Source organism: Anguilla anguilla, chromosome 3 (assembly GCF_013347855.1).
Source record: "Anguilla anguilla isolate fAngAng1 chromosome 3, fAngAng1.pri, whole genome shotgun sequence".
NCBI lineage: Eukaryota > Metazoa > Chordata > Actinopteri > Anguilliformes > Anguillidae > Anguilla > Anguilla anguilla.
Window position 1 is genome coordinate 6412763 of NC_049203.1, and position 11295 is coordinate 6424057.

An 11295-nucleotide genomic window follows, 5' to 3' on the forward strand; every position below is an offset into this window, starting at 1 on the left:
AGGGAGGGGAATCAACAACTGGATGACCACACCCCCCCCCCCCATCTCTTAATCTTGGTCCCTTTCAGCTTGAGGTAACAGCCCTAGCTGTGGCTGCAGGAGAGGCACTTCCAGGTCTGGTGGGTATTTTAGAGGATTTGTGTGTCATTTGCAAAGCGCTCATTTGCTGCATGCGATTAATTTTGGAATTGAATGGGGGTGGGGGGGGGGGGGGGTGGTGTTAGCGGCAGTGGATTATATTTTAGTGAAGGGCCAGATTTCATTTTTTTTTTTTTTTCCCATGAAAGGGAGACGTGAGTTGGTTTGAAAAACAGATTTAATATGTCATTTGTTTTCAGTGATGTGATCTCTGCTTGTATAGACATTCATTTAATCCAGGTGCCCCATGCAGACCATCTGATGTAAGCATGTGTTGTGTGTGGAGATCCTGTAAGATACTCAGCTGGCTCCAGGTACTTCCCACAGTGTTAAATAATTTGTAACATGAAACTTTTTCCATTCTGAATCCAGGCATGGATGTCTACACCCTTTACCTCTTTGGCTTTTTTGTGTGGAAATCCCCAGTCCCTTCCCCTGTTTTGGGGTGGAAATCCCCAAGTCCCTTCCCAAAATAACATTTTCCTTGAATGTGAAAACACCTCTCTGTCTGCATGGGTTATTGGTCCTGATAAAAACATGCACACACACCTATGTGCAGAATGATGTAAAAATTGAGCAATTTATTCAAGAGCTGGTTTCCAAATTTGCTTTTATTTGGCAAACGTATAGGACAGGTGTATAGAATATAACACAGAAAACAAAATTATGTTTGCGTATAAAATAACAAAAACGTCAGCTCATTTCTGAGCAAAGGAAACCATTGTTACAGCCCTTAAATGTCTGTTTCTGCTGTGTGTGTGTTTTTTTTTTTTTTTGTAAACTGATTATTTGCCGGGCTGTAGCTCAGGATGGATGTGTGGAAATAAAATGGCTGTCCTTGTCTCCACACTGAAACCTTGTGACCAGGGCGAAACCCAGCCTCTCCTCATTTCCGGCTGTCCCAGCTCACACAGCTGAAGTCTTTCAACTTGGTCAGTGCCGTTATTTTTCCAGTGACAAGTGTGACCATGAACAAAATCTCAACCCCGGCAATATCCTAAAGGCCAGAGCCAATCGCGGGCAGCTGACAGTTTGACTATTTTCCATTCAGTTTTTTTTTTTTTTTTGTTGTAGTTTATGCACCAGGTTCCTCACTAAGCAGGTATAAGGCTGGCTCGTGCAGCGGAAGCTAGGATCCAGTGTAATTCCTGGTAGTGAAATCGGAAGCACGCAGGTTTCCGTACTACTTTTTTTTTTTTTTTTTTTTGTAGTGGCACAAACGGAACAAATACGAGAGAGAAAAAACGCGTCCGCACGAGTGAACGTTCACAAACCGTGCCGTTATTCAGCGTCCGTCCTGTCCGTCCGTCCGATCCCACCACCACGACGCCGCCGCCCCCGACGCCATCTTATGTCACCTCCGCGCCGGTGACTTTGTTGACGATGTGGGAGCGGCGAGGCACACACTCCAGGTCGAACTTGCTCTCGTAGATGGTGGGGCAGAGCTTCCAGCGGTTGTTGCGGTAGATGCCCAGGTACGTGTAGACGTCGGGCTTGTAGGAGAGCGGGCACTTGACGCCGGCTGCGCGGATGGCCGCGTCCAGCCTCACGACCTGGTCCTCCTCGGTGAAGGCATGGTTGTAGACGCAGATGACGTGCCTGCTGTCCGGCTTGGGGTCGCGGGGGCTGACCTTGGCCGAGCAGATCTTCCCGTCCAGGACGGCCCGGGCGATGCACTCCCAGGCGTGGTCCACCTTGAAGCCCGTGTCCAGGTACATGAGCCATTTGCCCATCAGCACGCTGTGGTTGAGCGCCAGCTCCTTCACCGTCTGGAAGCTGACGGGCCTCCCGCTGGCCTGGAGCCGCTCCCAGCTCTCCTGCAGGCCAGTCACGTTCCCCATGCTGGGGCAGTGGTCCGGGCCCAGCACGGCGATCCACCCCACGGGGCCCGTCCCCCCCTCCTCGTCCCTGTACCGGCTCACCTGGGAGGGCCGGTTGGACTCCAGCCAGCCCTCGAATTCGGCCCTGGGGGTCTTGCACGAGTCGAACACGATCCACGGGTCCATGTCGGCCGCCAGTGCCTCGGCGGCGTACTTCTCGGCCGAAAGGGGCTCCGCGTTCTCCATCTCTCCCTCTGCACCAGCCTCCTCCTTCATCTTGTCTGCACGTGGACTTCTATCAGACTGAAAATAAACTGTTTATAGTCGCTAGAGGGAGCTCAGCTTAACTCCACCGACAGGAGAAGCCGAGACATGCATACACCAAGGTCTACAATCAGGCAGATTAGAAGCTTGCATTTTACACAGAGTGGTTAACTACGTGACCTTTGGACCTAGATAACCATGGTTGGGACATCAATAATAATAAAAAATGGTTATTAAAAAAAAGTGATTAAATACAGTAAGTGTACGTGACACCTATGGAGTGAGAAAAAACTAACGTTTTTTTCGCCAATAAAACTCAACTGGTAACTCATTTCATTACAGTACTTCATCGTGTTCGATTGATACAATGTAACGTAAATCATTACTCCTTCGAGTACTGATTACGAGTTTGGCATTTACTTGCTGTGAACTTATGTAGACTATCGGGTGCCTTCCTTCAATGTCCTATTTATTTGAACATGATAAAGAACAATCGGAGAGAATATACGTTTTAAAATACAGCAAGAATCAAAACGATTTTTTCTCAATTGTTTAGTGTACTGATAAGTAGTTTGGGTCAATCAATTGTTAAACGTATAAAATGTGTTGCTAAATTTTCTGATCACGATTGGACGGCCTAACGTGAAGAGAGGAAAAGTACCAACTGCCCACGTCCAATTTTTGTTTGCTACCAACGCGTGACAGCATGGAAAGCTTATTTTCATAAGATGACATTTTTTCATTTTGGGTCTAGTCTGACGTTACTTAAGCACTACCTGGCTATAGAGGCTAAACAGATTAGATAAACCACATGTTACATTTAAAATAGCAGAAAATGTCTTGCGAGCGTTAACAACGAACTAGCTAACCACCCGTTTCTGGCCCATCTCCCACAGCCCGCAGTTGCCTAAATTTTAACTTAAAGATTTTGCTCGTTAGATATTCAGTATAGTTAGCTAGACTAGCTAGCTAATAGCCAAATGTTAACTAACATACGTTCGATTTCTCACAACAAAGTCCTAACTTACATTAGCTATGTTTGCGAAGTGTTGGGCAAACTACGAAGTCGGCAAGTTAGCTAGGAATTAGCTCACTGTTACATTTCTCTATTAAATATCAACAATCTAAGATAATGTTATCACCAAAACCCAAGGCCACATTCTCTTCGAAACATTTCTATGGCTGGCTAACATTAGCCACCAGGCAAACCCAAGCTAAAGATACGATTCTGTCCGCTTTTCAAAACCGGCTAACGATACTAGGCCATAGCTACTTACAGCGTTGCGGTGGCTCACTCTCGTACTACATTCATATCTAAATTTCTATACTTGATTTCATGTTAGTCTAGCATTAGTACGTCTTCATTTTTAAAATAAACTTTATTTAAACCTGAATCTGGAACATAAGGATAGACTTTACCGTAAACATAAGAATACACACGCATTAACTTTATTTAATTTTTAAAAAACCAACAAAAAAAACCCCATAAACTTTTGAACGTTTAATAATTTGCTCGATATTCATGGTAAGTTACAAAACGAAATGGATCATCATTTGGATACTATAAGGAGAGTAGCATTTGGGTCCTGTCGTTACTGATTGTTCTACTCCTGTCCAATCCGACTGGTACAGAGAAATATCCAAACCTGTCGAACGACGAGACGAGATCCCGCGGTGTCCCCCGAAACTGCCCGAGAGGAGGCGTCGCTGCTTGGGACTGTGTCCGAAGACACGGGGAAATAATAACAATAAAAGCGTAAATCTTCAGAAAATAAGTATTTTTTGTATGAAAAATGCCGAGTAAAAAAAAGAAATACAACGCCAGATTTCCTCCGGTGAGTAAGCGGAAACGCACACACTTTTAGACGTGAGAAACATTATCTTGGATGGGCATAGCACTCGGGCCTAGTTGAGCTACTGTTAGCTAGCTGTCCACCTCAGAGCCACGGGCTCTATTAAGACGTTTGCCGGGCCTTTTGGTGTTAAATGGTGCTGTTGGAAACATGAATCGTCCTTGATAGCTAAGCGAGTCACGTTCAAAATAAAAATAAAAAAACCAAATCGTGGGACTTTCCATGGCGGTCAAACCGGTTCCGTTGCACTCTGAAAAACTTGGTATTTTAAAAAGTTTTCAACTTAGCAAGCTGGCTTAGCTAAAATGAAAAATTGCTAGCACTAGTTGGAGTAAACTAGATTGGTATTGGTAGCTACTTGGTGTTGATGGGGAATTTTCCATTAACATTACAACTAGTAGAAAACATGGCCTTTCGTTGTGTGGAAATTACAATGAACAAAAAGGTTCGACTGTAATTGAACATTTATACAAAACATTCAATTTGTAGCTTGCTGGCCAACTTATCTGAATAGAAAGTGTCAGAAACATATTGCTAGCTAACGTTAGCTATGCTTGTACCCAATTTCATTACCATTGTGATGCTGGCTTACTGGGTTGAAAGCTAGTTAATTTCCCATAACTAAACCTGACAAAACAAGTCTTGTTATCTAGCTAGCTAATGTTAGACAGCCAATGTTAGCTAGTCGTGAAAGGGCTCAATGTAGCACGTCAACTCGGCTACATTCGCAAAGCTAGCTTTCTGTTTTGTTCTTGTAACATTGGCTACATAATGGGATTAGCTAGCTATCCCGCTGGTTCGGAGTTTGTTAGATTGCTAGTTAGCACTGTCATGCAAACAAACTGTTTTTGGAAGGACTGTTGGGAATTAGATCGGTAAATTTACATGAATTTAAAGCCGCCTGATTTTGATATCTCGCCTGCTTAGTATTGTTACTGGCCATCTAAAGTGCCACCAATGAGCAAGTACATCGACCTAGCCTGCTGATTTTAGCAGTCATTAGCTAACTAGCTACCAGTTACGCCATTTGGGGTTACTGTGCTTGTGCTATAGCAAAGTAGCACACATTCAACCATTCACTGCTGGCAATAGTGCTGAAATTACAACATATGGAAATCTCTTTAGGTGTGGGCAGTGACAAATCACCCCTACTTAAAGACACTGTTGCTAATGAACATAGCAGCTAGCTTTCCGAAAATGGAAAACACTCTAAGGCTCGGCTTCGACATCCATTTTTGTGCTTCATGTCATTTTAAGGTTGTCTGTGTGCTGTTGCAGGCAGGCGTGAAATTGTTTTAGAAGGCGTTATGGATTTGCCATTATTTAATAAAGTAACTCGGTAACTTTGCTACGTAGTGAAATATAATGTCACTCGTATTTTAAAACAGGCTTACGCGAATTCTCGTGCTCCCGGGTTCATTCATTCGAATTATTTTACTATATAGGCCATTAACCGGCAAATGTCCTGATTGTTATTGGTTTGTGCAGTCGAAATAAAAGCGCTGAAAGCCATGGAGTCAAATGTGAGGATACAGAAGAACTCGGGTCAATCCTCGTAAATGGATTGTGCTTTTTTAGTGATTGCATGGAACGGGGGTGGCTATGACTAACCAGTTGGTCTCCCCCTTCTCTGTCCAGGCAAGAATAAAGAAAATCATGCAGACGGATGAAGAGATTGGAAAAGTTGCAGCACCAGTTCCCGTCATCATCTGTATACTTTACAAACGGCTGATAAGCGTTTCTTGTTCGTCATACCGCCTGCTTTACCAAATTCTTTGCTCGCATTATGCCTTTTGCGTGTTTTCGGCGTGACTGCATTATTTGTGATCTAGTAATGCCTAATGCTTGGTATTAATTACTCATGTTCAAGGAATTTTGCCGTTTTTAGGAATATGCACAATATCCTTATTATTTAGCTGAGCACGTGCAGGCTTGCACCCACCTTGATTGGCCTGTTTAGAAACCAGGACGACCATGAGAGCTGAGAACACGGTATCATTAATTAACTGCAATGTGTTCTCTAGGCTAGAAAGTAACGTAGGAATATGCACCGAATATCTGTTCCCCTTAACGTGAACGCCAGCACGGGCCCTCGAACTCTTCCTGGAATCCCTTCTGACAAAAGCCTGTCAAGTCACGCAGTCACGGAATGCAAAGACCATGACGACATCACATCTGTAAGATTGAGTTTGAGTGTGTATGTCTCTGTATGGTTGTGCGTTGTGTGTTTCTTGTGTATATGGTTGTGTGTTTGTGTGTGTCTATGTTTGTGTGTGCATGTATGTGGGTGCAGGTTTAGGGAGTGCTGTTTTTTTGAATCTGTGTTTGAGCTGTGGCAGTAGTGCATGTGCTGATGTGTGATATTGTAGAGGGCATGGTGGTAGGTCTGTGAAGTGTGTATTCTGCACAGGCCATTTGAACTCTGTGGGCCTGTAGACTGAAGCTGTCCGTCAGAGAGGCAGTTGTACGAGAGTGGTGGTAGCATATGTTCCTCAAAGATTTGGTCATGCAGTGTGGCCTAAAGGTGCCTGTTTGTGGAGGTAGCGTCTTAGTGAACAGGACCCAGGCCAGCGCAGCCATTCCCTTCTCAGTGCAAAGATGGGCGTTTTTCCCCCCGCTTTGCCGTCCTTACAGAAAGCAGTGCATCGAGCTGGAGCAGCAGTTCGACTTTCTGAAGGACCTGGTGGCGGCAGTGCCGGACATGCAGGGGGAGGCCGAGGACAACCACACAGAGGGGGGCGAGAAGGTCCCGCGCAGGTGAGGGGAATGGAGGAGGGGGGGGGGGGGGGGGGGGGGGGGGGCTGTACCCAAATCAAATTGACCTGAGGATCAGTTTAGGAGTCTTTTTTGCAGAACCGTTGGTTTTCCGACTGAGTGCGCGTTTGCGGGTTCAGGAACTGTGCTCGAGACGATCATTCCACTTGAGTGGGAGAGGGAGGGAGGGTGTGAGGTTTGTTTACGCGCCCTGGGTCTTGCCGTTTCTGGCGGGGGCTGATGGGATGTTTCCGCTCTTCTCCCCCAGAGGCCGAAAGCCGGGCCGGAAGAACGGAGGCGGCGGCACCAAGGGGAAGGACAAGAAGCAGTCGGGGACGGAGTCCGAGCAAGAGGTGCGCCCTGCCCTTATCGGGACGTCCCAGACCTTCTGGGGCTTTTACCGACCTTCAGAGTACCTGAAGGGGGTGTTAAACTACGGCAGACGATGCCACCTTATGCGTAAAAAGAACAGTGAGGAGCTCCACCAATCACAAAGCATATACCTGACAGCAACGCAGACGATTGGTGCTACTTTCTGGTCTCATTCCACGGGGGGTCTTAGAAGTATATATCCTGAAAGCATCCGTCAATCACTATCGGTGCCGTGGTTACCAATAGGCTTCGCGATTAGTGGTGGTTCTCTCTGTAATTTCTTAACATAAGATGACATCACAACCATGGACGCCAACCAGCTCATTGGGATTAGGCGTTAGGGCTCGCTCAAGGATACTTCAGCTATTTTGCCCAGAGGGCCGGGGTTCGAACCGGCAGCTCCCCCGACTGCCGGACGCCTGCTCTACCTCTTTAGCTAATGTGGCCCCCCCAGAAGCAGGCTGATAGGCAGGATCAGCCCAGGGGTTTGGGAGGTACGCGGTCATGTGCTGAGTAAAAGTGACCGCTTGTTGACCGTGTTCAGGACGACTCGGAGGACAGCGAGATGGACGGGGAGGAGGAGGATGATGGGTCACGGTCCAGCTCCAACATGCAGCCCGCTTCCCGTTTCCAGAGGTAGGTTCGGGGGAAGGGGATGGGGATGGGGAAGGGGATGGGGTTGGGGTTGGGGATGGGGATGGGGATGGGGATGGGGATGGGGATGGGGATGGGGATGGGGAAGGGGATGGGGATGGGGATGGGGAGGGAGGGGGGGGATGCCCACGGGGTATGCAGGTGAGGTGCTTGTGTCATCGCCGTGGTCAAAACAAGCCTGTCTCTTCCTCTGCCAATTCCAGCTCTGGCGTCAGCCCGGACGTGCACCCGCAGTACCTGCACACGGTCAGCGGGCAGGGCGGCCTGGCCATGTCTCTGGGGTCCTTCGCCCCGCACCCCTCCCTGATGGGGTCCACGCCGCCCCCGCCCGCCCCCCCGCCTCACAACGATGACAATGACGACGAAGACTATGACTCATAGCTCCCCCCCCCCCCTCCCCCGCCCCACGCTGTTTTACACTTTACGTTGGTTGTTTTAATTTGACTGCATTCGGACCGTGGGAGGAGGCGGAGCCTACACCACCGGGAGAGAAGGAGGCGTGGCCAGACATCGCCATCGCCAGTGAATAATAGTTTGTATATTATGTGTTTTACCATTCTTGATTTATTTTTTTATGTTTATTTTTTGGGGAGGGGGGGTACACTACATTACAATGGTCTTGCACTTGCAGCGACATGTGCGGCTACTATGTTAGTATCATGTATGCATGTGTGTACTCTATGTAGAACCCTGAGCGCAGTTTAATTGCACATGGAATTGCATAGTACTCGGGTGGTCCCTGCACATGTACTTCAGGCTTAGGGCCAATGTAATGTAGTGCGATCATTTTTAAAAAGAATTTGTTTTTGTGGAGAAAAATTGATCTGAGTTTTTTTTTTTTTTATGTTCCTTTCAAACTCGCCCTCTTTCTCCAGTAATGTCGGCTAGGCGTTTCAGAAAAGTAAAAGGGCTCTGGTACTGTATGGACTGGGTGGGATTTGAGGGCTTCCGGAAAGAGTTCCTCTCTTGGTTGCCTAGGTTGCAGGTGACCAGTGAAACATCCTCAGTACAGTTATGCTCCAACCTTCTCAGAGAGATGCGGGCGACCAGCTCACCTGCTTCTGTGCAGCCTCAGAGCTTCAGGTGTCTGGTTTCCTTTTTCTTTTTTTTTTTTTTTTTTTTTATAGAAATAGTTCTCCTTTAATGCTGTAGATTGGCCACCACCCATGAAATGCGACTGTTCAGGACATTTTTTTTAGGGGGAACGGCAGAGAAGGGGAGCGGTCACCTTGTGGCAGGTCACAACTCTGGCAATCTACGATCGAAGACCTTTCCCATTTTCCTTTTGTGTCATGTTTTATAAATGAGAAGTGACGTTGTCACCACAGAGCAGTCTTTAGTAGTGTAGTTTGCCTTCATTGGTAGCATTTGTTTTTTTTAGTATTGATTCCCCCCCCCCCCTTATTTTAAAATATTTCCACCCACGTGTGCACCATTGGGGCCATCGAGATAAAAGTGTACATTTTCATCAGATGTTACGTTCAAAAGGAATTACAGGTGTACCTTTCCGTATTAAATCAGTGCCATGTAGTCCTATGCCCCGCCCCCTCCCCCCCCCCACACCCAACGAAGACTCACCAAGTGAGTCCCATCTCATTTGCTTGGGTGTCCACACAGCACTGTGTGCTTACATGGCCCAGCTGCTATGACGATGGCAGAAGCTGCATTACGGTTGGACAGAGGGCGTTTGATGCAGTTGACAGGTGCAGTGCATTGGCCCAGAAACTGCTTGGCCCACTCACAGTAATTACGCAATGTTGCATTGTGTTTTTAAAGCAGTATATTCCAATATATATAAAAAAAGGGAATAGAACTGGCACACGGTTCTTATTTTTGACATTATTTGCAAACTTTTTAGTTTTCACTGAGAGGAATGATTACTGAAATCAAGGTTTTTTTGTTTTGCAGAATTCAGAACTATCCACCACCTTCCACCTCCCCTCCCCCTCTTGCTTCCTACCCCAATCATGTTGGTGTAATAGTTTTCTCCTTAGTATAAATATTCTTTTTCCCCCCGTTTATTTTAAGCTGTTTTAATGTATAAAGTGAGAAACTGTGGAGCAGATCCCATTTTTGCTTCACATCTAAATGTTTAATGAGAGGCGAGTGAATTTGGTGTTTGTAAACTTTTAACATCTTTTTTTTATTTTGTATGAGTGAAATAAAGTTCAAGTTTCAGTATATCAGTCTGTTGACATGCATTTCCTTCTCAGTAGGCGAAACAAGTTTTAAATGTACAGATCTGATTTTATTAGTATGCCTAGAAAATATTTGTTAATGCTTAACACTGAAAGTATCCCTCAAAATACACCTACGACATAAATTTTAAAGAAGTGATTTTGGAAAAAAAAAAAGTGATTGATAAAGTTAAAGTACTGTATGTAGCGACTGGGAAGCAATTATGGTGCACGTTTACACTTGTTATTACGGTAAAGAGCAGAACTCCGACGTTGATATTTGTAAAGGGCGTAAAGGATTGTTTCTGCTTCTGCCACAGTCTGTTAAGTGTCTATTAAAATAATAACTTGACCCGGACCATCATAACCAGTTATATTTAGCATTTGTTTCCATTTTCAAACAGTTCGCTAAACAATAGCAGGTGGTACAGTAAATGCGCAACCAATTTCTATGGTTTTAAACATACTTGTAGTTTTGCACAATGGGACTTGTAGTGTAAGTCTGGAGCCATAGCCTGTAAAATATGTTTCAATTGTTAACTGAAATTAATTTCCTGTTGATGCCCCTGCAATACATTCCAGTGTTTTATCCATTAAACTCACTGTGATACAATATTTTTTTATTATTATTGGTTTGACTAACATGCGCCTTTAAACTGTAAACTACAAAATGATGTAATCTCCCTGCACTATTGAAATATAGCACCAGTTTAAAAAGCAACAAATAATTTTGCTTTGAACCAATCTGAAAGGCACTTGTGAAGTGTTATGCATAAAATATTGCATACAAATCCATGAAGCCATTTTGGGGTCAGTTCTATTTTTGGTTCAGTTAATTGAATCTCAGTTCCTGAATTTACCAAATTAAAATAAAATCAACCCCTCCATAGAGCCTATCACTCAAGGTGTGCCAGAAACTGGTGGCGGTGGGCTGGTTTCACAGACACAGCTTAAGCTTAGTCCTGGCCTAAATTGAGTTTTGTATGAATTTGTCCTGGCAACTTCGTATGGTTCTTGTTGTTTATAGAGAATCTCCATTCAAAACTGAATTTAATATTGGACTGGGTTTAATCTGCGTTTGTGAAACTGGCCCTTAATCCAATGAAGTGCTATATTTGCTATTTAATGCTATTGTGTGTGTGTGTGTGTGTGTGTGTGTGTGTGTGTGTGTGTGTGTGGATGGGTGTGTTTGTGTGTGTGTGTGGGGGCGTGGGTGGGTGCATATTTAATGGGGTTTTTTTTGGAGCCCCTCCCTCTGCTGTA

At 45.4% G+C, this 11295-nt stretch overlaps 2 protein-coding genes across 4 annotated transcripts; one reads left to right on the forward strand and one right to left on the reverse strand.

Moving 5' to 3' along the window:
• Positions 1-707: 707 nt before the first annotated feature.
• Positions 708-3952, reverse strand: c3h11orf68 (chromosome 3 C11orf68 homolog). Of its 3 annotated transcripts, none has more exons than XM_035411739.1 (2): positions 3500-3655; positions 708-2261 (listed from the first exon to the last, which is right to left on the reverse strand). In XM_035411739.1, exon 2 carries the CDS (start codon positions 2232-2234, stop codon positions 1488-1490), a length of 747 nt encoding a protein of 248 aa, XP_035267630.1. In that variant the 5' UTR covers positions 2235-2261; positions 3500-3655; the 3' UTR covers positions 708-1487. The 3 variants fall into 3 exon arrangements, with proteins under 3 accessions (XP_035267630.1, XP_035267632.1, XP_035267631.1); XM_035411741.1 differs by lacking the exon at positions 3500-3655 and adding an exon at positions 3251-3477; XM_035411740.1 differs by lacking the exon at positions 3500-3655 and adding an exon at positions 3869-3952 and having other exon boundaries at positions 732-2261.
• On the forward strand, positions 3920-10038 carry drap1 (DR1-associated protein 1 (negative cofactor 2 alpha)). Its single transcript, XM_035411742.1, has 7 exons — positions 3920-4057; positions 5714-5786; positions 6159-6252; positions 6710-6832; positions 7098-7182; positions 7746-7837; positions 8059-10038. Exons 1-7 carry the CDS (start codon positions 4016-4018, stop codon positions 8234-8236), a joined length of 687 nt encoding a protein of 228 aa, XP_035267633.1. The 5' UTR covers positions 3920-4015; the 3' UTR covers positions 8237-10038.
• Positions 10039-11295: the final 1257 nt, after the last annotated feature.